Source organism: Penicillium rubens (genome assembly GCF_028828025.1).
Source record: "Penicillium rubens strain IBT 27055 chromosome Unknown utg000002l_segment0_segment0, whole genome shotgun sequence".
In the NCBI taxonomy this organism is placed as follows: domain Eukaryota; kingdom Fungi; phylum Ascomycota; class Eurotiomycetes; order Eurotiales; family Aspergillaceae; genus Penicillium; species Penicillium rubens.
Window position 1 is genome coordinate 3,820,017 of NW_026890600.1, and position 21,952 is coordinate 3,841,968.

The 21,952-nt window shown below is 48.6% G+C and overlaps 9 protein-coding genes across 9 annotated transcripts; 5 read left to right on the top strand and 4 right to left on the bottom strand.

Moving 5' to 3' along the window:
- Positions 1–2,259: 2,259 nt before the first annotated feature.
- N7525_003928 (YoaK family protein) lies at positions 2,260–3,308 on the top strand (the record flags this gene model as incomplete). Its single annotated transcript, XM_002566317.2, has 2 exons — positions 2,260–2,620; positions 2,698–3,308. The coding sequence occupies 2 exons, from the start codon at positions 2,260–2,262 to the stop codon at positions 3,306–3,308; spliced, it is 972 nt and encodes a 323-aa protein (XP_002566363.2).
- Positions 3,309–5,094: 1,786 nt separating this feature from the next.
- N7525_003929 (oleate delta-12 desaturase) lies at positions 5,095–6,405 on the bottom strand (the record flags this gene model as incomplete). The annotated part of the gene is made up of 3 exons (XM_002566315.1): positions 5,095–5,468; positions 5,528–6,299; positions 6,364–6,405. The coding sequence occupies 3 exons, from the start codon at positions 6,403–6,405 to the stop codon at positions 5,095–5,097; spliced, it is 1,188 nt and encodes a 395-aa protein (XP_002566361.1).
- Positions 6,406–8,443: 2,038 nt separating this feature from the next.
- N7525_003930 (putative MFS peptide transporter) lies at positions 8,444–10,411 on the bottom strand (the record flags this gene model as incomplete). Its single annotated transcript, XM_061212869.1, has 4 exons — positions 8,444–9,159; positions 9,282–9,478; positions 9,563–10,064; positions 10,120–10,411. The coding sequence occupies 4 exons, from the start codon at positions 10,409–10,411 to the stop codon at positions 8,444–8,446; spliced, it is 1,707 nt and encodes a 568-aa protein (XP_061069890.1).
- A 725-nt stretch (positions 10,412–11,136) lies between these two features.
- Positions 11,137–11,859, top strand: N7525_003931 (GNAT family N-acetyltransferase; the record flags this gene model as incomplete). Its single annotated transcript, XM_002566313.2, has 1 exon — positions 11,137–11,859. One exon carries the CDS (start codon positions 11,137–11,139, stop codon positions 11,857–11,859), a length of 723 nt encoding a protein of 240 aa, XP_002566359.2.
- A 469-nt stretch (positions 11,860–12,328) lies between these two features.
- Positions 12,329–13,861, top strand: N7525_003932 (uncharacterized protein; the record flags this gene model as incomplete). Its single annotated transcript, XM_002566312.2, has 1 exon — positions 12,329–13,861. One exon carries the CDS (start codon positions 12,329–12,331, stop codon positions 13,859–13,861), a length of 1,533 nt encoding a protein of 510 aa, XP_002566358.2.
- Positions 13,862–14,219: 358 nt separating this feature from the next.
- N7525_003933 (uncharacterized protein) lies at positions 14,220–14,617 on the bottom strand (the record flags this gene model as incomplete). Its single annotated transcript, XM_061212870.1, has 2 exons — positions 14,220–14,489; positions 14,549–14,617. 2 exons carry the CDS (start codon positions 14,615–14,617, stop codon positions 14,220–14,222), a joined length of 339 nt encoding a protein of 112 aa, XP_061069891.1.
- A 696-nt stretch (positions 14,618–15,313) lies between these two features.
- N7525_003934 (uncharacterized protein) lies at positions 15,314–15,969 on the top strand (the record flags this gene model as incomplete). Its single annotated transcript, XM_002566311.2, has 3 exons — positions 15,314–15,530; positions 15,609–15,831; positions 15,885–15,969. 3 exons carry the CDS (start codon positions 15,314–15,316, stop codon positions 15,967–15,969), a joined length of 525 nt encoding a protein of 174 aa, XP_002566357.1.
- Positions 15,970–16,780: 811 nt separating this feature from the next.
- On the bottom strand, positions 16,781–18,467 carry N7525_003935 (sugar porter family MFS transporter; the record flags this gene model as incomplete). Its single annotated transcript, XM_002566310.2, has 2 exons — positions 16,781–18,311; positions 18,373–18,467. The coding sequence occupies 2 exons, from the start codon at positions 18,465–18,467 to the stop codon at positions 16,781–16,783; spliced, it is 1,626 nt and encodes a 541-aa protein (XP_002566356.2).
- Positions 18,468–20,927: 2,460 nt separating this feature from the next.
- N7525_003936 (uncharacterized protein) lies at positions 20,928–21,800 on the top strand (the record flags this gene model as incomplete). The annotated part of the gene is made up of 1 exon (XM_002566308.2): positions 20,928–21,800. The coding sequence occupies one exon, from the start codon at positions 20,928–20,930 to the stop codon at positions 21,798–21,800; it is 873 nt and encodes a 290-aa protein (XP_002566354.1).
- Positions 21,801–21,952: the final 152 nt, after the last annotated feature.

The window sequence follows — 21,952 nt, forward strand, 5'->3', positions numbered from 1 at the left end:
AAACCATGAAACTGACGCAATACCTTGGCGAAGGATGTTATCAGTATCCATGTGGATTCCTATTGCAGCAAGGGGCGGAAAGTGGGCTGTTATCCAAGGCATCAGGAATAATCGACAAGGATCGTCAAGGATCGACATACATCCCACGCCGGACAGGCTTTTAAGCGTGGCGCAGCCCTAGCGGAATTTTGGGCTATCCCTTTCAATGAGCGGGGGTTGGGGTACCCCCGCAAATTATTTCGGATGCTTAAAGTTAGGATCGCCCTTGAAGATAAGAAAGAATGTTGACACACAGCTGTGACAGCATCCAACTGGCGAGAAAGCCTCAACGTGGCGTTGACTTCGGCATCCCCACTTTAATCTTTAACCCTTCACCCTTGCCGTCGGGCCTTATTTTCTTAAAGGCCAATACCAAGACCGTGAGCTGAACTACCCACATAGCCATACCTCCTGTGTGTTACGATGCGTTGCAGTATGTTGCATGAAACCCTACCTACATACTTACATCTCTGTCAATGCCATGAAACTTTCGACTAGATCATGACGATCTGATTCGAGAATCGAAAGGAGCCCGCTTGGGTATCCTCTTGGCAGCAATTGTAGTACAGCGGGTTTTCAACTATGTTGTATATCCTTGGTCGACGATGATCAGGTGGTGATGTCACGCACACAGCAGGGAGAATGGTTAAAACATGAGTCCAAGCCAAAACACTGCCCAGTCGGCGGGCTGGCCAATTGGAGGTGAACCTAAGACATCCCTCTTGGCGTTATCGCGTATCGTTGGCGCCTTCATCGCGCGATTGACCTTGCCTAGTCAGAAGATAGCGGCATGGGAAGGAATCACGATTTCTCGCACCTTGGCATGTAGTATTGCTTTTTCGTATGGAAATATCCAACTTTTTTGCCATTGAGCCTGAACAGTAGTTTTTATTTTTATCTTTTTCCTTTCTGGGAAATTCCAACTTCCGAAGCCAATGGAAACTCTGCAATGTGATCGCTATTGTACTTCTCCTTTTCGAGTCGGGCATATATTCCTGCAGGCCACATATCCCTTACAAGGAGAATATGCCAAGATTTGACCCGTCAGCGCGCCTCAATGCCTGAACTCCTCTCTCGTCGACGCAGTCAACCTAGTAAACGCCAAGATCTAAGTATTCGAGGCTGTGTGATGGGAACTTTAGCCGTTGGCGTGCAGAGATAACACTAGTAGTGAACCATTGATGGTGCTGGAGATCGTTCTTGGCGACTAGTCTCACTGCAGCGCTTTGGAGGCCCAGAACAGACTAGTCTCGGTGGATATGTCGATCGCTTGGCAAATAAAGTCTACATTTGATACCTTGGACGTTTTCAGGGGCCAGAGCAGGCGATACATACACTCTCTAAGGAGCCATCTCAGCCCAGGTGATTGCATTTGCATATCAATCCGATAAACACAGGGGTAGGCGAGTTTAAATAGAATGACTAGTCACGATGGTTCCAAATTTAAATTCGGTCGATTGCCGTGCATTGATTTTGCAGATATAGCCAATCAATGCCATGAGGTATAACCATGCCGCCAAGAAGGAATGTGAGTAAATGCTGCGGATTGCCTCTTGGGATTTAGGAGCCTAAGGACCGGGTCTTGACGGGCTCCGCCGAGCCAAGGCCAATCCTAAATCCCCAGCTTCCGAGGTCGTATTGAATAGTTTGATTTCTAATGAAGTCCGGGGATGAATTACCCACACGAAGATAATAATACTGCCAAGATAACGCCCAGATTCTGCTAAAGTGGGATCTGTGAGATCCACTCATTTCAGGATGTGTACGGAGTACGGAGTCTTCATGTTTGGGTACTCGTTTTATGGATATTGCGCCTGCAAAATAACCTGGTTATATCGATAGTCAACATTAGAATGCTTGCCTACGTACATTGTATGTGGGATGAAGAGCGGTATGGAGTAGATCTAGATCGAGTAGTTCGGCTCCCAACGTATCCCTCACCGGTGTACTCCGTAACACATACACGAGACCTGTAGGGATGGGGCAAGTATCATTGTTTCATGTCATCGGCATGTTCTCTTATCTCTCTTGGCGAAAATCCAGCTTATTCCTTTCATGGGGAGGATCGGAATGTATCCGAGAGATGGTTCAGTATTAAAGAAAGGCTGTGTCATGCAATCTATTTCTTTTCACATTAGCACACCTAAATCAGAAGCTTCCAAACTTGGTTCTATTCTGCTTAGCCGACTTAATAATATATATTTCACAATAATCCCGAACATGCACCACCGGCCCCCTTCCCCGTCGGGATTTATCGAGCCACTCACAACAACGGCCCGCGCCCCTGATGCCCGTTCCATCTACCAGACCGACTTGACAACCGCAACCTCTCGGTTGGAGCGGCCCAATGAAGAATTCAAGTATACACCAGGGATTTGGTCTTCCGGAGGCAGCACAGCAGTGTCTGTCTCTGGAAACCAGACAGAAGACAACACATTCCGCTCAACTATTTCCCGACACTTCCGAGCAGACATAGACACGAAACATACCGATATCCCTCTTATAATATGCGGGTTTGTTGGTGGTTTGGTAGATGGACTATCATTCAATGCATGGGGCAGCTTCTCAAGTATGCAAACAGGTATGTGGAGTCTATAGTTACCAAGCAATTTATTCCAGTGGTGCAAAGCACATCAAGGCTAATGACAAATGACATAGGAAATACCATCTTCTTAGCATTGGGTGCCTCCGGTCAGCCTGCAACTCCCGCATATCTCTGGGCGAAGTCTCTGATCGCCCTAACCGTCTTCATTGCAAGCAATATCATCTTCATCCACATGCACCGATTCCTGACGCCACGACGCCGCTCAACCATGATAATTTCATTTGGCATTCAGACCGTCGCCCTTTTGGCAACAGCAATCCTTATACAGCTGGAGGTCATCACCCCAAAGCCCGAGGACCCCCGGGCTCCGATCGAATGGCTGCAAATCGTAGCAATCTCACTTCTAGCTTTCCAAGCAGGAGGCCAGATATGTGCTTCCCGGGTCCTGGCCATGGATGAAATCCCAACCGTTGTTGTGACGGCTATGCTATCCGATCTCCTTGTCGATCCAAAGCTGACTGCAAGATTCAACCCGAAGCGCAACCGCCGGGTAGGGGCTTTTCTCGCATTGTTTCTGGGCGCTATGACGGCGGCAGGTCTTACTAAGACCACTAGTATGGCGTCCAGTATATGGCTTGCCATGGGCCTGAAGTTGATGATTACCTTGGGGTGGTTTGTTTGGCAGCGGCGGGAGGAGAGGAGAAAGAGTGAATTTGATGCGTGATTTGGCCTTGATTTATTTTTGCGTCCCCTATTTAAATACATGTAGGCATTATACACGAGCCTATGAAACTAGCAAGTAAAGCTTTGTCTGTCTCGTTTGGAATACCTAGCCTCTTTCCATCACGTCTTAAGTCGATTATTTCTTCTTTTATAGCTTTTTTAGCTGTCCATCTTGTGAGTTTGTTACATATTTGAAAAAACGGAGCATGCGTACATGCGTGGTTATCTCGCTCTTCTCTCCCATCAACCTCGCTATCGCAACCATTGCTATTGCCAAAATTACCTTTCACACTACCTACCAGGAACCCAGTGCAAATTAACTTCTGTTAATCTGATTTTATCACAAAGATTCACACCTCGCAAAAGGGGGCGCCTCACGACCTGATCTTCCACCGATCATCGATCCAGCCAGCACCACAAGCCATAACGACTGCCTTCTCGTGTTTCGGAGCACAGTGCACAACGTTTTGGTATTAGTGGCTTGTTGCAACTCGCCCTCGGCTTGCCTCAACAGCCTAGTCGTCCGATCTGAGCCTCTCCCAACATCTGCCACCCACTCCAGCAAGCCGTTGAGTACCGGCGTCACCAGCCGGCGTTGATACCATATACCTAGCTGCGAACATTCCGAATCACCTACCGTTGAGTCGACGTTCCAGCATCGCACGCTTCTCCACTATCGCTAACTCATATCGACTCCCATAATTGCTGTTACAGTGTCCTCCTTGTCCAGATCCGCCCACCGAAAGCTTTTTGAGCCCATTCCCACTCGGGGCTCACTTTATCCCTTGGTGTCTAAAACTTCAAACTGAACTCTTCCTCCTCGTTAACGATTTCGAGGCTAAGCTAGTCATTACCGACACAAGTCAACCTACCATAACTTTTAAGGATTACCAGTCGCTGCAGGCCTCGTTCTCAACCTACACACAGCACCCAACGGTCCGGTATTTTGCCTCTCGCGTCTGTCAGCGACTATACGGAAGGTGAAGTTGCCGTGCATTATTTTTACAGATTTCGACTAGATCCCACACGGTACACATCCACACGACCCAAATCATCTCTCGGAAACTATATAATGTTGAAGAACTCGGTTATTAGAGCTCTCAAATTCTCGATTCGCATTCCTCAATGTTCGCACTGCCCATGTGGCTTCACATTCCGCATGGTTTCACGTTTCATATGGTTCGGCCTTCCGTAACTATGCAAACAAACAAGCATCTTTATACTTTCCGTCCGGCCCGTCATTTGTTTGATCTAAATAGTACTGACTGATCGGCTTCCTTAGGGTACTCGGGCACCCACCATGTCCCGTTCATTGTGTTCTTTACTTAGTTACTTTGAAACTACCCGTCTTGCGTTGCTCACTGATATAGCAGCAACCCTAGATACTCCGAACTGCCTCGGTTGCGCCTGGAGATCTCTACGCCACTTTCTTCGACTCGCTCAAACCCTAGTCGAAGCTCGCGAATCATATACGGATACCCATTGTGCGCCAAACGACGCTTGAAGCCATTGGTCAGAACCCCGGACTACACAACATACTGCATCCTGATCATATGCAAGATTTGCAAGGTTGAATATGTGTGGATATGGTGGGTTACCCGAGCAAAGGCAGTAAATTAGATTTACTTATATCCAATTGTAGCCCTTATATACCAGAAGTCAAACATACCGGCGAAATATATCGTTGTTCGCAAACACTTGCAGGGGTATAACCAAAATCTATAACCGAAACCTAGTCTATGATTTTATAATATGGCTATGCTGGTGGCACCTCACAGTACCAGTTTTTATTTGCTCTCATCTGAGAGAACGAAGTGGAGAACTCCAGGCTCTCCATTAGCGCGTCCCTTGCTCTCCGAGACATAGATGCACTTGCGGAAGGTCATCATCAAGGAGTACAAGAAGCCCTCATCCTTCTGCTCGTGGTAGTTTTCACCGAGCATGGGCTGGATGGCCTTGGTGGCCTTCTCCGCATGGTAGAAGGGAATGCGGCTGAAGAGATGGTGGACCACATGGTAGTCAATGATCTCGTGGAAGAAGTGACGGCCAATGAAGCCAGTTGTGCGGTCAATTGTAGCGAGGGCTCCTTTGGTGTAAGTCCAGGCTTCTGCGGTGTAGTGAGCAACCTCGGGGTGAGTGTGTTGAAGGTATGTGATGGCAACTGTGTATTCGGTTAGTTCTCATTCTAAGGACGCAGGTAAGATGGGAGTGAAGACGTACTCAGCCAGTGGTGAACCCAGAGATATGGCACCACGTAGAGGAAGAAGACGTTCCACGCTCCGATGATAGTGCCAGTGTACCACACGATAGAGCCCATGATCAGCAGGCCGATGTCGGAGTAGACAATGAGCTTCCACTGGGCGGCGGTGAAGATTGAGCTCGATGGGTTGTAGTGGCTTTCATACTTCACCTTCTCACATCCCTCGGGGCCACTCTTGGTACCAGCGGTCACATTCAGGATGAGATACATCTGCCATCCCAATAATTGGTGCCCGATAAGCTGGATAAAGGAGACAATGGGTGTTTCCTCAGCAAGGTGCTTCAACTGCTCAATGCTGACATTGCGCTTCGATGCCAAATCATCCTCGGTCCAGGGGACAAAGACGGTGTCCTTTTCCATGTGACCGGTGTAGCGATGGTGTCGAGCATGTGTGATCTTCCATGAGAAGTATGGCACCATAAGGAAGGAGTGGGTAGCCCAGCCAATGAAATCATTGATCCCTTGGTGCTTTGAGAAGGCGCCGTGGCCACATTCGTGAGCAAGAATCCATAGTCCTGTGCCAACACATCCTTGGAAGAAACCGTACACGGCCCAGGCGACAATTCGCATAGGCAGAGTAGGGAGGAGATGAATGTGGAGTGCAGCGTAAATCAGAGCTGCACAATAGGCGATATCTCGAGCAAGGTAGAGGAGGGATGTTGCGAGGGATGATTCAAAACATTCCCTGGGGATTGCATCTTTGAGGGATTGCAAGCTGGGAACGTCTGTCTGCTATGGAACCCAAAGATTAGTATATGCATGACTGTTTATCATGTGGTTTGGAGTTATCCCACACCTTTTCAGCCTGCTTGACAGGCTGCCTTTGTGTCACAGCCATTTTGAATCGTTGGATCGTTGAATTGGAGAAGACAGAGATCAGGAAATATGTAGAGGATTGATGGTTTTTTTTAATTTCTTGTCTTTTTTTTTTCTGCTTCGCCCCCTTGCCCCCATAAAGGAACCCCTAGGCCCAAAAAAAAAACGAGCTCTAGATTGTCGGAACTCAAAAACACATTGACCAATCCCCTTTTTCCAATTCTTTTCCAGAACACTGTCAAATTGGGCGCACTGACAGGGGAGCGGACTTCTGATTGGATCATCGCTTAGCGGGTGGACGCGCTTGTCCCATGGATTCACATTGCGCTAGCCTCATTTCTCTTTTTTTCCCTTTCAACGTTTCTGGGGCCCAACGGAATTTTTAGTCCATTGAAACTTTTTCTGCGAAGTGATACAAATGATACAATCAATTACCAGAATAAGGACACTCATTCAATCTGGCACTACCCCATGCTAGAACCTACGGCGAAATCTCTCGAAGCTATCAGATCACTAACGACATATTTCGGCGTTGCCTTCGAGGCTATCCACAGCACGGGAAGTCTCGCAACCCCCTTTTCGACCTCGGGAGAATCTAGGGATCCACTAATAAGCAAAAGTTGGGAAAGGAGTTAATAAAAGGGCTTGGCAGGTATCACGTTGTCCTACTGTGTGTTGTACGGAGTACGGGCGACGAAGTGTGTTTACCCCCGGGGCCCTGGCGCCCCGGCACTCGAGTCCTCAACTTGAGTCTTTCAGTAGCAATAGGAGTTCCCTCATTTGTCGAAAACTTAAGCCCTTTTTGGTCATTCGACTTGATTTGCCTGGAAAATTGCTAAATCGAGATGACTCGTGATTTTTCAGCCAACTCACTCCATTGGTTACCAGGAGCATGATCAGCACATTGGAGGACTGCTTTGGGCCCTATTTAAGCTTAATTTCGTATAACGTTGTACAACTCCGGATTTCGTACGTAGGTACCTACCTAGGTAGGTACCTCTATGCCCGGAATGTACGTGAGATCTCTACTGATTCTGTCTTGAATGAAGTTTAATATTGGCTCAATCACCACGATAAACATTGATGTCTCTTCTTCTAACACCCGCCCAATCAGAAAGCTACCAAAAACAACGTGTCGTTTCGCCCCAGTCGTTCTTTTCATTTTTAATTGAATGTTTCGTGTTACAGTTCGGATCTCGAGACCCAAAAAAGAGGCTACGAGATAATTTTAGAATGTCCGTATCGCGCATCAGCCCCGAGATCAGACAAGCCGCCTGGGGCATCTTTAAGTCGCCTCCCCATACGTCCGTACTCCGTACCTTATTTAAAGTTAAGCACCACCGGAGTGCGGATGCACGTGATGACATCAACACACCGCCCTCGTTTTTTTTTCGAACAACACTCGGGATCACATGAAAAAGCCTCCAAGATTTGCACGTGCTTGGATACAGCAACCCGAATTGCATGTGCATTTGCCCGATACGGAATTCCGTTTCGCAGTCTCTAATATAGATTTGACGCCCCGACACCAGCTGCTCTGACACATGTTAAAAGGACACATGTTAAAAGAAAAGTATGAAACATATATTGGTGTCATTCTGTTCGTTCTACAAGCCTAGCCGAGCCGCCCCTGCTGACTTTCCCACGACCCTTGATTGCAAATGCTAGGCTCCCTCCCTACCTCTAGCGGCTGTTTACAATATCACTCCTGTGTATTTTTGTATGTTGTGTGTTTAAATCGTATTAGGAACCATTGGACAACGTGTGTTGTAGTAATGATTGACTATCTAATACCAGTCCCGGACATGGGAAGCTGAGCCCTAAGAACCGGCTAAGCATTTCTTTTCTTGAAAGGGGCTGGACGTTGGGGAAACACTATCCTACGCATGATTCTCACAGAAAGCTCGATGGAGAATAATTATAATATGACCAGCTATCCATATACACTTAGCAGAAATGTCTCAAGGAGGCAAACGTTTCATCGAGGACGAGACAGGGAGAGCTTTAAACTTTGCACTCTTTCATATCATGATGAACCTAGGAGATATCCGGCTCAAAGGTCAAACATTCATTGTATTTCCCGTGGGCGTCCGTCTATCGCTCTTCGCCTCATCCTCAGAGCGATGGGGATCATCTCTTCCATCCATGGTATTGTTGAGCCCTTTGAATCTCACCCACAGAATGATTGTTTGGAGAGCCAACGCAACTGCCGGTGCGCCCCAGATCCATAATAGCCAGGGATCCTTCGTGACTGGGATCAAAATTTCACCAAGTGCGCTCGAGAGCGCATTCATAAATAGGAAGATTGCCACAACCAGGCCTTTCATACTCGGAGGTGATCGCGCATATGCCAGTTCGTATGCGGTAACATTGCAAAAGCACTCGCTCAATGCCCCAAGAACAATGTTTGGAGCCTGCCACCAAATACTGATAGGAGCAACGGTGTCACATGTTGATGCGTAATATCCGCATGGCGATAGCTTGTATACTTTCCATTGCACGATAGTCCCTACAATGCCGGAAATCATTGCCAAGAAGAATCCAAACGCGAGGCGGGTGATGGGGCCCACATGGATTCTATAACGGTGTAGAGTCGGGTAAACCACGAATGTCAAGAGCGGGATCGCAACAATAATAGTCAGTGGGCTGAAATTACTCAGAACATCATTGGGGACCCCGTTTGTGATCATGGCTGCGCCTTGGTTTGTCACGACTGAGCCAATACCACCGACGTTGAGGTTCCAGATAGGAAAGAATAAAAACACATCGCACGCGTCTGTTCAAAAAGTTGGGTCAGGCATGGTATCAGAAGTGAAAGACCACACACCGCGGTGCTGCAATAGATGTGTGTGCAAACTCAAAGGGGCGAACGAACAAAGTATGACTTGACAGACTTACCTAGAGTCCTTGCAACTTCATTCACCGCATCCCTTGTCCAGTCCACTGTGATTCCCTTACTGTGCAGGGTATCAGGGTTTGCTGCTTCCCAGAAGTTCGTACGCCATACTCGAAACTTGTTCTGCTTGAGTGCGATTGTCGTGATATTTAACGCTCGTGCGAGCTCAGATCCCCTATTGGGTGGCTCCTTGTGTATTCTATTGCGAACTGTTAAAAGTAGAATCGGGAGTAGCAAATAAATGATTCCCGTCAACAGAAACGACAGCCAGAATCCAACATACTTCTCGGTATATGTAGTAGCGAGCATGAAGAAAGCACCGACGTTTATAAAGCCATAAAATATCAGCATGGTTCTTGTGTTCGTGGCATCTGGATCGACGATGACCTTTTCACCGGACTTGAGCTGCTTGGTGTAGGCCTTCTTCTGGCGAATCTGGTCCAGGATCAAGGGTGAAACGTTTGGTTTGAAGATTCCAGCACCAGCAGACAATACCAGCAGGCCAAGAATAAAGGGGGGAGCAGCATTGGACGAGCCCTTCTGAAGAACAGAGGGAATAGCACCGATAATTTGGATCATATGGGCGACGCCACAAATGACCACACCGACCATGATCGCCTTGTACCGACCAACATGGACATCTGCCCACCAGCCGCCAAATATGGGAACCACATATGACAAGAAGACAAACAGCAATGTTAATGCAGAGCTTGCTTGAAGCCCCATACCCAAAGCCCCGGCAGTTTTTTGAGTACCCCGTGGCGTAGCGCCAGCACCATTGCCGCCTACAAATTCCTGGTCAGCTGCGAGCAAACACCTCATCCGAGACTAACCACGCACCTTCGGGAAGTGGAAATTGTATGAAGTTGGAAAACACTGTTTTGGATCCATAGTAAGATGCACGTTCGGCGAATTCAACGAGGCAGAGCGAGAAGGCGACAAGAGGCAGTGTCCCTGAAACTCGGCGCAATGTCTGGCTCTCAGCCTCTGTGGGAAGAGGGAACTGGTCAATCTGTGCATTCGTATTGATCTCTGTTATGACGCTTTGCGACTTTTCCACATCCCCAGGGGGTGGGATGGTTTTGATTTCTTGCTCAACCGATTCTGGACCAGCTAGACGAGCCTCGGCCATGGCTACTCATCGGGTTGTTACTCTGGAGAATAACGAAAATTTTGCGCTGTGTCAGATGTTGTTCGCTTGTCCGACCAGAGAAAGGGATGGCATCCACCTCTGCAAAAGCAAGGGTTGAAGATGCAGGACAATGCCTGTCTGTGGTAATGAGCTTGGCTGTTGAGAAAAAGAAAACACCGAAGAGAGATATTGCTGTAATTGAATACGGCCTTAGGAACTGCGAGGTAGGTAAGTTAATATATTACATGTAGTATTGTCAGGGCGTTGAATATTAACGCACGTTGTACAGCCCGAGATGGCGAATATCACTCGCAGTGTGACGCGAGAAAGTTGGGGAATTACAATCCACCAATGGCTTGTAAACCACCATCGCCTGTTATTAAGATCGCCATATTAGGCTTCAGTTCGCAATAGAGTCACCACGCTACAGCCAACTATGGATAGTTTGGAAGGCATTCGGGAGCGGATCCAAAGGAGAAGGCGCTGACCAGCGAGACAATGTGCTTTTACGAGGCAACTACCTGCAACCTTCTCTTTCTTTCTTGCCTCCGGATACAACTAAACAGTCAACATGTCAAGCTTCCATGGTTGGAAGGGTATGTGCCAACATCACGTGCACGTGACCTACAGGGAAAAGTCAACACCTTTTCTTTTCCTCTCAAAAGCATATATACAGTCCGGATCTCTTTTATTTGGGTTGACTGTAGGGCCCGATCATCCGCAAAATGGGTTCAGGTAACGGAGACTCTGTTGATCAGTTCGCTATCCTCACCCCTCGATTGATCATCGTTCCCACCCCAACAGCAATCTCCTTCAATTCATACCGGGCGCTTTATTCCGACCTACATGCAAATGTGGAGTTCTGTCAAATGGGTTTCGGGCATCATTTTCCAGCCAGGATATGGAGTGATAAGGAGACACATGATGTGATCCAGACGCGTGATATTGAGCGTTGTTGGCAAAGGCGCGGGTTGGGTGATTTTGCTGTGGGGTTGCGCGGACCATCCACATTCGGGCCTGATAATCACTCCACACAAAATGACGATTTCACCACGCTCAAAGGCGATGACTATCTTCGGGTTGCGGACCTCAATAATATCGATCTCGCTACCTCCGAATGGGTCGGGTATGCAGGTCTCCGTGATGCCACAACAACCTCGATGCCGTTACGTGTTCCTGGAGATCCTGCGCTGCCATCATGGGTCGAAATGATTGAGCTACGCTACGGTGTCTCGCCGAAGTTCTGGGCCCAAGGAATTGCACAGGAAGCATCCAAGGCGATTATGCAGTGGTCGGTCGATGAAAGAGGGATCAAAAGATTCATCGCCGAGACAGAGAGAGAAAACAGCAGAAGTGCAAAGTTGTTGCAGAAACTCGGTTTTACACCGAGTGGCACGGATTATTGGAAAGAACCGAGTGAGCTGGAATGGGAGTGCGCTGCTAGATGATCTTGAGATCTCATTACGGTATAGTCTCACGTTCGGTGCAACTTCCCCTACATAGTTGCAATCCGGGCCTGCCGTTGCTTGCACATCCGTCTTCTGTGGGATTTTGCCCAAAGGACGTTGAGTGCACACCAAAAGATAGCCAGCCATATGACCAGCATGGCGGATGTTGATTGGATCAAAGATACAACCATATCAATCTCAAATTGCGTCAACACTAGCCTTAATAATCTTGCAGGTTACTCCCAACGAACAGTCATCCCACAGCTGGTGTCTAGCAACACTGTCCCATCACGTCCTTAGCTGCAATTCCGACAAGGTGGAGTATTTTGACATCATCGCTTACTTTTGTACAGTTAATGGATGAGCAAACACCCCTCATTTAAAAGAGTCTCACATCCTATGGACGATATCTCTCAGACAATGGGAATATATTTTTCTTTCAAAAACAACCAGGAAGCGACATCTTGTCATGCCACCCCGTTATGAAAGTGTTGCTGTAATCGGCGCTGGCCCATCTGGCATTTCTGCCGTCAAAGCCTTACAAGAAGAAAAGATTTTCCAAACCATACGTCTATTCGAGCGACGAAGTCACATTGGGGGGACCTGGCAATACGATGAGATTCCCGATCCGTTTCCATCCCAAGAGTCTTCCAGTCAACAGGATCATGAAATCCCAAGTCGCCTTCCACTGCTCAGACCTCCTTCTCCTGAAGATGTAACGTCCCGCACGGGCATTTACGAGGGTCTAGACAGCAATGTCGGCGCGGAAGTCATGGCTTTCACGCACACTCCCTTCCCCGAGATAAATTCAGCATCGTCAACAAGACAGTTAGGGCGGTCCAACCCAACCCGGCCGTTTCGGGTGGTGAAAAAATACTTGGAAGATGTATTCCAAGACTACCTTCACCTTGCCTTGTTCAATACGACAGTCGAAAAGGTTGAAAAGCGAGACCAAAAGTGGACAATATCACTTCGTCAGTCCGGCCATGGGGATGGTAACATCCCCAAGGACTATTGGTGGGAAGAGCAATTCGATGCTGTAATTGTTGCATCGGGCCACTACAGCGTGCCTTTTGTTCCCTTTATTTCGGGGCTAAGTGATGCCTTCGCGCTCTATCCGGCTGTATTTAAACATTCAAAGGCGTTCCGAAAAGCAGACGATTACGTGGACAAGCGTGTGGTGGTTGTTGGAGGCAGCGTCTCGTCAGCAGATCTTGTCGCCGATTTACATGCTATTGTGAAAAGCCCCCTCGAGCTATCCCAGAGATGGAAGAATGAGGCTCTCCAATCCGCATGGGATCTACCTAATGTCAATATTAGGCCAACAATCAAAGAGATCCAGACAGTAGAGAAAGGGATCAGGGTCGTGTTCTCCGACAACAGCCTTTTGGGGGGCGTGGACAAGATCATTTTCGCTACTGGGTACAAGTTGTCCTATCCATTCCTAGTTCCAAATCCTGTGACCTCCAACAACCGGTTAGCAGGGTTTTACCAGCACATTTTCAAGATCGGGGATCCATCTCTGGCTCTGGTCGGTCAGGTCCGTGCGGCGATCAGCTTCCGAGTTTATGAATACCAGTCCATTGCTGTTGCCCGATATTTTGCCGGAAGAAATGCGGTATCCTTGCCAACGCCACAAGAGCAGGACCTTTGGGAGGTCCAAAGACTTCAATACAAAGGCCATACAGCCCTGTTCCACGAAGTAAAGCCTGACATTAAAGAATATTTCGATTTCTTGACAGATTTGGCCGGCAACCCAGCGCCGGGCACAGGGGGTTACCCACTTCCCCCTTGGGATGATCGATGGGCAGAACAAGGTTTCGAGATCTTACAACGAAAGGATAAATACTGGAAGTCATTAAGAAGAGCAGCGGACGGATTAGGGGTAACAGCGGCTAAATTATGGAGTCAACAATATCTGCCGTCCATGGAAAGACAAGAAATATATAATGCAGCTTCGCTGTCCCTTCCAGTATATTTGAAATTACCCAGCCCTGCTTGAAATCTAACGAACTCTAACAAAGCCGACGTCACTCTAAGTCTTGACGAAAGCACCAAAACCGCAAAATTTTAGCTTGTCCAATCGTCTTCCGATATCGCAGGTGGTCATGGCATGTCAGACATGAGGCCGTATCGGGGTTGCCAAGGCCCGGCCCCTTGCACCACGGTTGCCGGATCGCCAAGCCTTCAAAGCTATAACCTAGCCCTACAAGGCGCACCGTTGTTTTCACCAAGGAAAGAGTGCCCTCTCCAATTGAGTTAGAAAACCTTCAACTTCTAGTCAAAATAGTCAATAAGCACGTAATGTGTCGGCATCGGCTGCTGCCATACCTTCAATATCTTTCGTCTTTCTTCTCACACTATCGTTTGATAATCTCCTCCAAGCCTACCGCTCTGTCATCAGCACTGATCCTCCTTCTACCGGCTTGTTCTCTGCGTATATTCATTTCCCAGATGTCTCTTGTTGCGTCCAGTCTAGTGGCCACGTTCGGGTGGCGGACGCGATGGGTTTTGGCTTCTGAGAGGTCGGCGTCGTGTTCCCACGCAACGACACCTTGGAGTTTCTGCCACTCATCCCCGTCGTATTTGCTGTCCAGAGCACCACAGCTGTTTGCCAGGTCTACCCGACGCTGTAATACTGTAATATATCATGTCGTCACTGGATAGGGCGCCCGTGGATAAGGCGCACTGGACGCAGCTGCGACCTGTACGATAGAAATGCATCATAGATGATATAGATGAATAGGGCTAAATCCATAGTTTCGTCATACAGTTCGCTAAAAGTTATACCTAGGTATGACTACAAATATTTTTTCATCCGGTCCAGCACCCCCCCCAAAAGGGTTAGATACGGGAGCAACGGGCCGAATAAATTCTCTTTGCTCACCGGGTACTCGTCTAGAAGCAAAATCAGCGGGAACAACACAGAAACTCATTGGAAACCCCTCCATTCACGTGTTTAGATGGAAAAGAAAGAATGAAATCTAGATCTCAACAGAATATGCCAACTGCACATTCAACCATTTTCTAAGTTTTCTAGTTCCTTTGCAGCTTTCGGCGCGGATGAGCGGACTGACATGCCCATTATGGTACATATGACCTGGCTCATCTTTCCCTTTGATAGTGAATGCAGGACATAACACTGCAGGAAATAGGAGTTTCCATTTGTAGCCAATGAGTGAAGTCACTGCAAGTTCAATGCTACTCTGACAATCCTAGTATTGGCTCCGATCTGTCTCGGGCCCCATTTCCCCCATAAGACCTAGCCCCAACCACCCACCAATCGCACACCACGAATGTTTCATGGTCTGTCGACCTCGAAAATGGTTGGTCTTCGCTCAAGTACTAGTATAGCGTAGGAGTAGACTATAATCTCATATATAAATTCCTTACTCCCAAGGTTCCTGTGAGATGAACATCCATTTCTCTATTATCCCCAGATAATTGGGCAGTCATGCTCGGATTTCTGCCTTACGGTGTACTGGCCATTGCTTCTGTTGCGGCAGCATACTCTCCTACAGTCTACCTCATTCGACACGGGGAGAAACCCAGTGATGGAGGAACTGGATTGAATGCACAAGGAGTCCAACGTGCACAATGCCTTCGCAAAAATTTCGGCGAGAATTCCGATTATAATATCACCCATATCATGGCGCAAACACCTAAGAGCAGTATGGCTATACCCTTCCCCTATGCGGCTTTGGCACGCAGTATTATAGACTAGACCAAGGGCTAATATGAATGGACAGATGGAAAACGCGCCCGTCCCCGCGATACCGTTAAGCCGCTGGCTGAAGACCTCGGTCTCACTGTGGATACGTCTTGCGACCGGGACGACCCAGATTGCGTTAAGGACTTTATCGATGGCTACGACAAAGAAGGCAATATACTGATTTGCTGGGAGCACGATACACTGACGGACATCCTGGAGACACTGGGTGTCGATGATGCGCCACATTATCCCGATGATAGGTCAGTATTGCTCATCTCATGAATTTGGCTCGACTTCCCTAACATTCATATAGTTTCGACCTCATTTGGACCCTCCCGGCGCCTTACGACGAAATGTCTAAGGATACTTACGAGGATTGCCCCGAATTGGATGATTAAATAATCCGCGCTAGTCCCCGGGTGTTGGATGCTTCTAACTGCTCATGCTCAACTCGGCCTTTTGTCGGCCGGATTATTTTTATAAGTCACATTTGAACAGAGGATACCATTGAGCATCAAGTGTCACTATGAAGTTATTGTGTATTTACAGCGTGAAAGAAGACCTTCTGACATTGATATTACCCATCTGATTTTGGATATCCACGGGTCCGTTGCACAGTGGACTGGATACGTCTGTGGCGTAAGTAGCAGTATGTAGAGACTGCGACTAAGCTCATCGTATTCCTTTCTGGGCTTCCAGGGGTTGGCATCACTTATATCAGTCATGTCTATGTACCCATCCATCAATTATTTTGACCGGAGAACCCGGGGCTGTCTTGACTAACATGAACCTCCTAGTACAATCCCCATCTTTGGCGCTCTGGGCTATTGACTTGAACTTTAGAGATTCCCCGACCTAAATGGTAAAACAGCCAATTTTTTACAACCAGTCAAACCTCACAGCAGACACTGGAGCACAAATCGACGAGCAATTCAGCAAGATAATTCCGTGACCAGTAGCAGGAGATTATCATTAATTTATCTTGGCTTACACAAACTACAATTTGAACATACACAGAAAAAAGCAAGAGGGGCTCGGACCCCGTTGGTATTTCGCGGTTAAATCATGATTAGGAGACTTTGGGGGTAATAGCCCGACCACGTGAAAGGATAAAAGGCAACTTGTGCAATTAGTAAAGGCTGGATCCATTTACAAAATGGAAACGGCGTAGTGAACGAGATTCTGCACTGAGTCATGGACGCTAGGTACCTATTCAACCTGCGCAACGGTGGCATCTTTCTCACTGGACTTGGGAGCTGGGACGGTTCCTTCTTCTGCGCGAAGATCTGCCGCCTTATCTGACTGAATAGCTCCCTGCTCCAGCCTGCGAACATGATGGTACTGCACCGCGGTCTTCCAGGGCGTAAGACCAGGAGTGCTGAACATGGTTTCAACCTCCTCCAGGGTTTTGCCAGCTGTTTCAGGGAAGGCGAAGAATACGTGGACTGTCATTGTAAAGCAAAAGACCCCGAAGACCACATAGACCTTCCATTTGATATTTTCAAAAGCGGGAGGAACAAAGTAGGACAGGGCGAAGTTGAAGATCCAGTTAGACGACGTTGAAAGTGCGACAGCCTTGCCACGCAGGCGAAGAGGATAGAGCTCAGGGGGGTAAATCCAGCTGACAGGACCCCAAGTTGGTGCGTAACTGGCGACGAAAAGATAGGTGCAAGCGATTACTCCCTTAGCAGCCTGGGGAGCCGCAGAGAGATCCCACGACTGTTCAGGGGTATGGTTGAGACCACCTGGTGGAGCTGGCTTGCCGTACGATGCCATGATGCCAGCGTTGGCAAACATGAAAACCATCATGAGGGTAGAACCGATCAAAAGCGGGGTGCGACGGCCCCAGCGGTCAATAAAGAGCAAGGCTAGAATGGTCATCACCACGTTGATGACGTACTGAATCGAGGATGCGACAAGGTTCGAGTTTCCAGTGAGACCAGCCATACCAAAGACGTATGTAATGTAAAGCATCATAACGTTCATACCAGTGAGCTGAGACCAAATTTGAGTGAACACACCGAGATGGGTTCGGTACAGCATGGGGCCCTTGAAAAGGTCGAGGTATGAGGCATCCTTGTTGCTGCGCTCAAACTCGACCATTTCACGGATCTCTTGTAGCTCGGACTGCACGAACGGCGCATTTCGGTCACCTTTGGCATGGACCGAAGCTAAAACCTCGTGAGCCTCCTCCCAGCGATCTTTCTTGGCCAACCAACGCGGGCTCTCAGGCAATAAGAACACCAAGCCGAAAAGTAGGGCGGCAGGAACCATCTGCAAGCCCCACGGAGTGCGCCATGCAGCAGTACCCTCAAGGAAGCTACAGCCGTATGAGACGTAGAACATGATCAAGATACCCCATGTAATCGCCCACTGTTGTGCTCCCACCACTTGGCCACGCTTACTAGGCTGGGCTAACTCGGCGACGTAGACGGGGACTTGGGCACTGAGGATACCGACGGAAAGACCGTTGATAAAGCGGCCAACGACAAGCTGGGGGATTCCGAAAGAAGAACACACGATGGCACTACCAATGCACCAGATCACTGAGCCAGACTGGATGGCCCCGCGACGACCCAGATAATCAGTTACAAAACCGGAAACTAGAGCGCCCACCCAGGAACCACCAGGCATGGATGCTGAGATACCACCCTGATTGGCAGAGGTAGGGCCACCGCATGCACCCTCCTCGTTGGTACCGTGTTGGTTGAAGAAACACTTGTACTGTCGGGTGCCGAGACTATGAGATGATCAGTGAGTCACTCTTCGCCCTGATATTGTGAAAGGATGAGAAGTCTTACATGGCGGACATGGAAGCGATATCAAAACCAAATAGTGCGCCGCCGATGACGGCCACCGTCGTGATGACATAGATATTAGTTATCTTGTAGCCCATGATGAGGGTCCGCAAGGAAGTCAGGTCAAAAATGGAGGGAGAAATGGGAAAAGAAACTAGACAAGTAAGAGCAAGGGTGAGAGACTTTAAAGATACGAAGCAAAATACGAACCCCAGTAAAACGGTACCTAGGTAAAACATTAATTGCCCAAACAGGAAAGCGTCAAACCCAAAAATTCTAAAAGAAAACGCGGAGATGTGGAGATGCGGGGAAGAAGCGTATCGTGGGTTCCCCGGAATACATGCACTATAGTGGCATTGCTACTACAGATGGATGTACCAATTAATACTCCGTACGGACTCTCCGTACGGACCCAAAGGAACACTGTAGATACGAAGGAAACGCGGCATTTCTATATTAATATGTTGGACCCTATCAAAGCCAACCTTGGAAGCGACCAAGTCACCGCATCACCAATCATCAGCTGGATATTAAATTAGTCTGTGGTCAGATGCCGGTCAGCCTTGTACTGTATGTAACTTCATGTGTCGCCTCAAGCCACATGGTATCATCGCGTTGTCGGACATTTGCCTATTTTGTTTAAGGGTCTTGTTGGAAGGTCCATGGATGAGAGTCTCCTGATTTCCCCCTCCTTTGTCGACAATACTGAAAAAAGGTAAAACACAAAACTAACTTTCCACCATTGAGGACCAAGGGTCAAGTATCGCCCCAATGAGAGCGGTCATCCGCTCTGCGTCGATGTCAGAATTGTGATCTTGGTTTACGAGAGGCTTCACTTAGGGCGCCATTTCCAGACGGCTAGCCGTTAGTTATCCTTGGCAACACGCCTCTCCCGCTATGATTCGGTGACACGGCACATCTAAGAGGCAACGCCCTCGGGGCCTGTTTGTCCGATGAACAAACGCTCGTGTCTGTGGTACGACCCGACTAAAAACCATGATTTGCGCGACACTCTGGAAGCAAATTCCATGCTGATGACTGTTGTACCACCCCCTCACAGAGGCTCTCTGCTAAGTTGAACCTCTATCCCAAAATCCCAACAGGCCACATACCTTATATCTTGGCACACCTGTAAAGCGCCACATTGCGGCTGCGGCTGGAGGATTGAGTGCTCAGCCTGCGAAGCCGTAAATTAAGGCGCCAAGTGGGCCATCAAGGCTACAGTTACCAGGTTCAAACATGCCACACGAGACTTCCGCTCTCGGGGTGAAAGCCCGGAACAAAGGGCTGCTTGCTCACGTCAATTGCTGACCACCAAGATTCGGCAGTTTAGGGCCCGGTTTCTTCATCCTACGACGGCTGTCAATGACACGGGGGGCCGTCTCGAGGAGCTACAATCGGGAACGATGCATCACTTTCCCCCTTCTTCCCCCTTTACTAGATGAATAGTACCCTGGGACGCCCCAGCATCCCTGTCCAAAACCATGTCGCGAGCCGTGTGCATACTCTCTACTGTCGTTTCCTGCCCTCTGCCGCTTCCGACTGATCCCAGGTCGCTCTCTAGCCGGGTACTAAAATGTGATACACCATATCTGCATATTTTGCCGTTACCCCGGGGCTGAGAATTCATGCAGTTCAGATTGAACAGTCAGACCAAGAAAATGTGTTCAACCAACCGTGAATCCTCCTCTCAAATTACTAGCTTGATTTGGGCCCGTGCCCGAATCCTAGCAGATAGCCGACGCCACTACGCCCGTGGCACTCTAGCTCCCTTTACTAATGCTTCTTTTGTCCTGGAAGATCCGGTCGACAGTCGTTTATCGAGAGAGAGAGGTCACCTTTTCAGCCCCCTTTCCACCACAGCCTACCATGGATCGAGTCCTATTTCCGGGTTTCACGGCCTGTGGATACTCATATGTTGGTGATAACATCTCTGGTGACTGAGTACACCATTCATAAAACCAATCATTCTAGCAGATCCTCGTAAGCGTTTGATGTAACCTTGGCTTACTATGGTCGGATATTTCAAGTGCAGATCTCAAGGAATAGTGAGTCACCCGCCTGGCGTCAGACACAACATCTAATGACTGGTATTGTTGTTCCAATATAATTCCTACACTGTGGCGCCACTAGGGTTGCGTTGACCCCGCAAAATACATGTGCACGTTTCTGCGTCAATGCTTCCAGGTAAATACTATATCAGGTGCACTTGGAAGGCTTCAGTGAGCCCATATATTGACTACGAATGCTTCTTATACATTGGCAAAAAAAAAATGTTGTTCCTAACGGACACGAGGTCAGGTTTGCTGCATGGTCTCTTTCCCCTCACAAGTGCGCGACGTTGAAGTCTCTAATAATAAAATCGAAACCACCCAACAAGCAGAGATGGCCATATGCAAGGGATCATCTTTGGAATGACCGGTCAGGTCGCATCCCTTGGGAACAACATCGGGAAGTCTGGCGCCTGTGGCGTTGGGGGTCAAAATGTGGGGGGCCTGCATCCCGCGAATTCTCATTTCCTTCCTTTCCCCCTTTGTTCTCTCCGCGAGTGTCACATAATGGGCGCCGCGCCCGATTTAACTGATTTACCGTCTTCTATTTCAAACACCCATCCGCTCAATGTTTTACCACCACCTTATACAGAGCATGATCCGCAGACTGCGGCTCAAGCCCCCCAACATGACATACCATCCTATAATGAATCTCGCAGTACATCTGCAACCACCAAATTCCCGCCCGCCATGAACGGATACTTTCAATGGAAACTCACAACCACATTTCACCTTGGGCCGACCGCGGAAGAAAAGCTGTACGCGGTGTCAACCCCCGCGACTGTTTTCAATAACAAACCCACGGTCGTGCTACACGATGGCCCAACTAATAAGCACCCAGTAATGGCAACGGCCCAGAGTGACAAGTGGGGAAGGACCAGGCCCATCGCAATTACCCTCCCACCTCGTCCAGGAGCTCAACGTGCAGATGCCATCGTGGCACAGTTCGTTCCGGGCGGGTCGCTGAAGCATATTTCACCTAGCTACGCGTTCGAAATAGCCGTGGGAGCAAAGGGAACAACACCCGAGAGATTCGAGTGGCGTAAGAGCCATGGTAACGAAATCAAAGAACTCGCCGGCCATTCCTATGGATGGAAACTGGTGCGGTTGACAGGACCGGTGAATAGCGTAGGCGGGAGCAGGAAGGAGCGCGATCGGGGTTATACGAGCGATGGGTTGGAGATTGTGGCTCTCATCGCGCATAACGCTTCTTGGAGCATGACCAAAGGGTTTCGATTCGCCTTCATGGGCGGAGGTTTGACTGGTGCCATGGGAGAAGATTGGGAGATTGTTGTGGTGACTTCTGCTCTCCAAGTGTGGTTCATGGACGTGCAAGGCACAGCTGCTACTGCCGCTGCTGCAAGTGCTGCCACCAGTTAGATCAACCGCGGATCCAGCTCTATTGTATTCTGGGCTTCTAAATTGCATATAATTCCAGAGGTTGTCTCGACTACACGACCGCACGTATCTCTCCAAGTCCATTGTATTGACGCAATGGCTATATTCCATATTGGAGAGATAGACGCATCGCC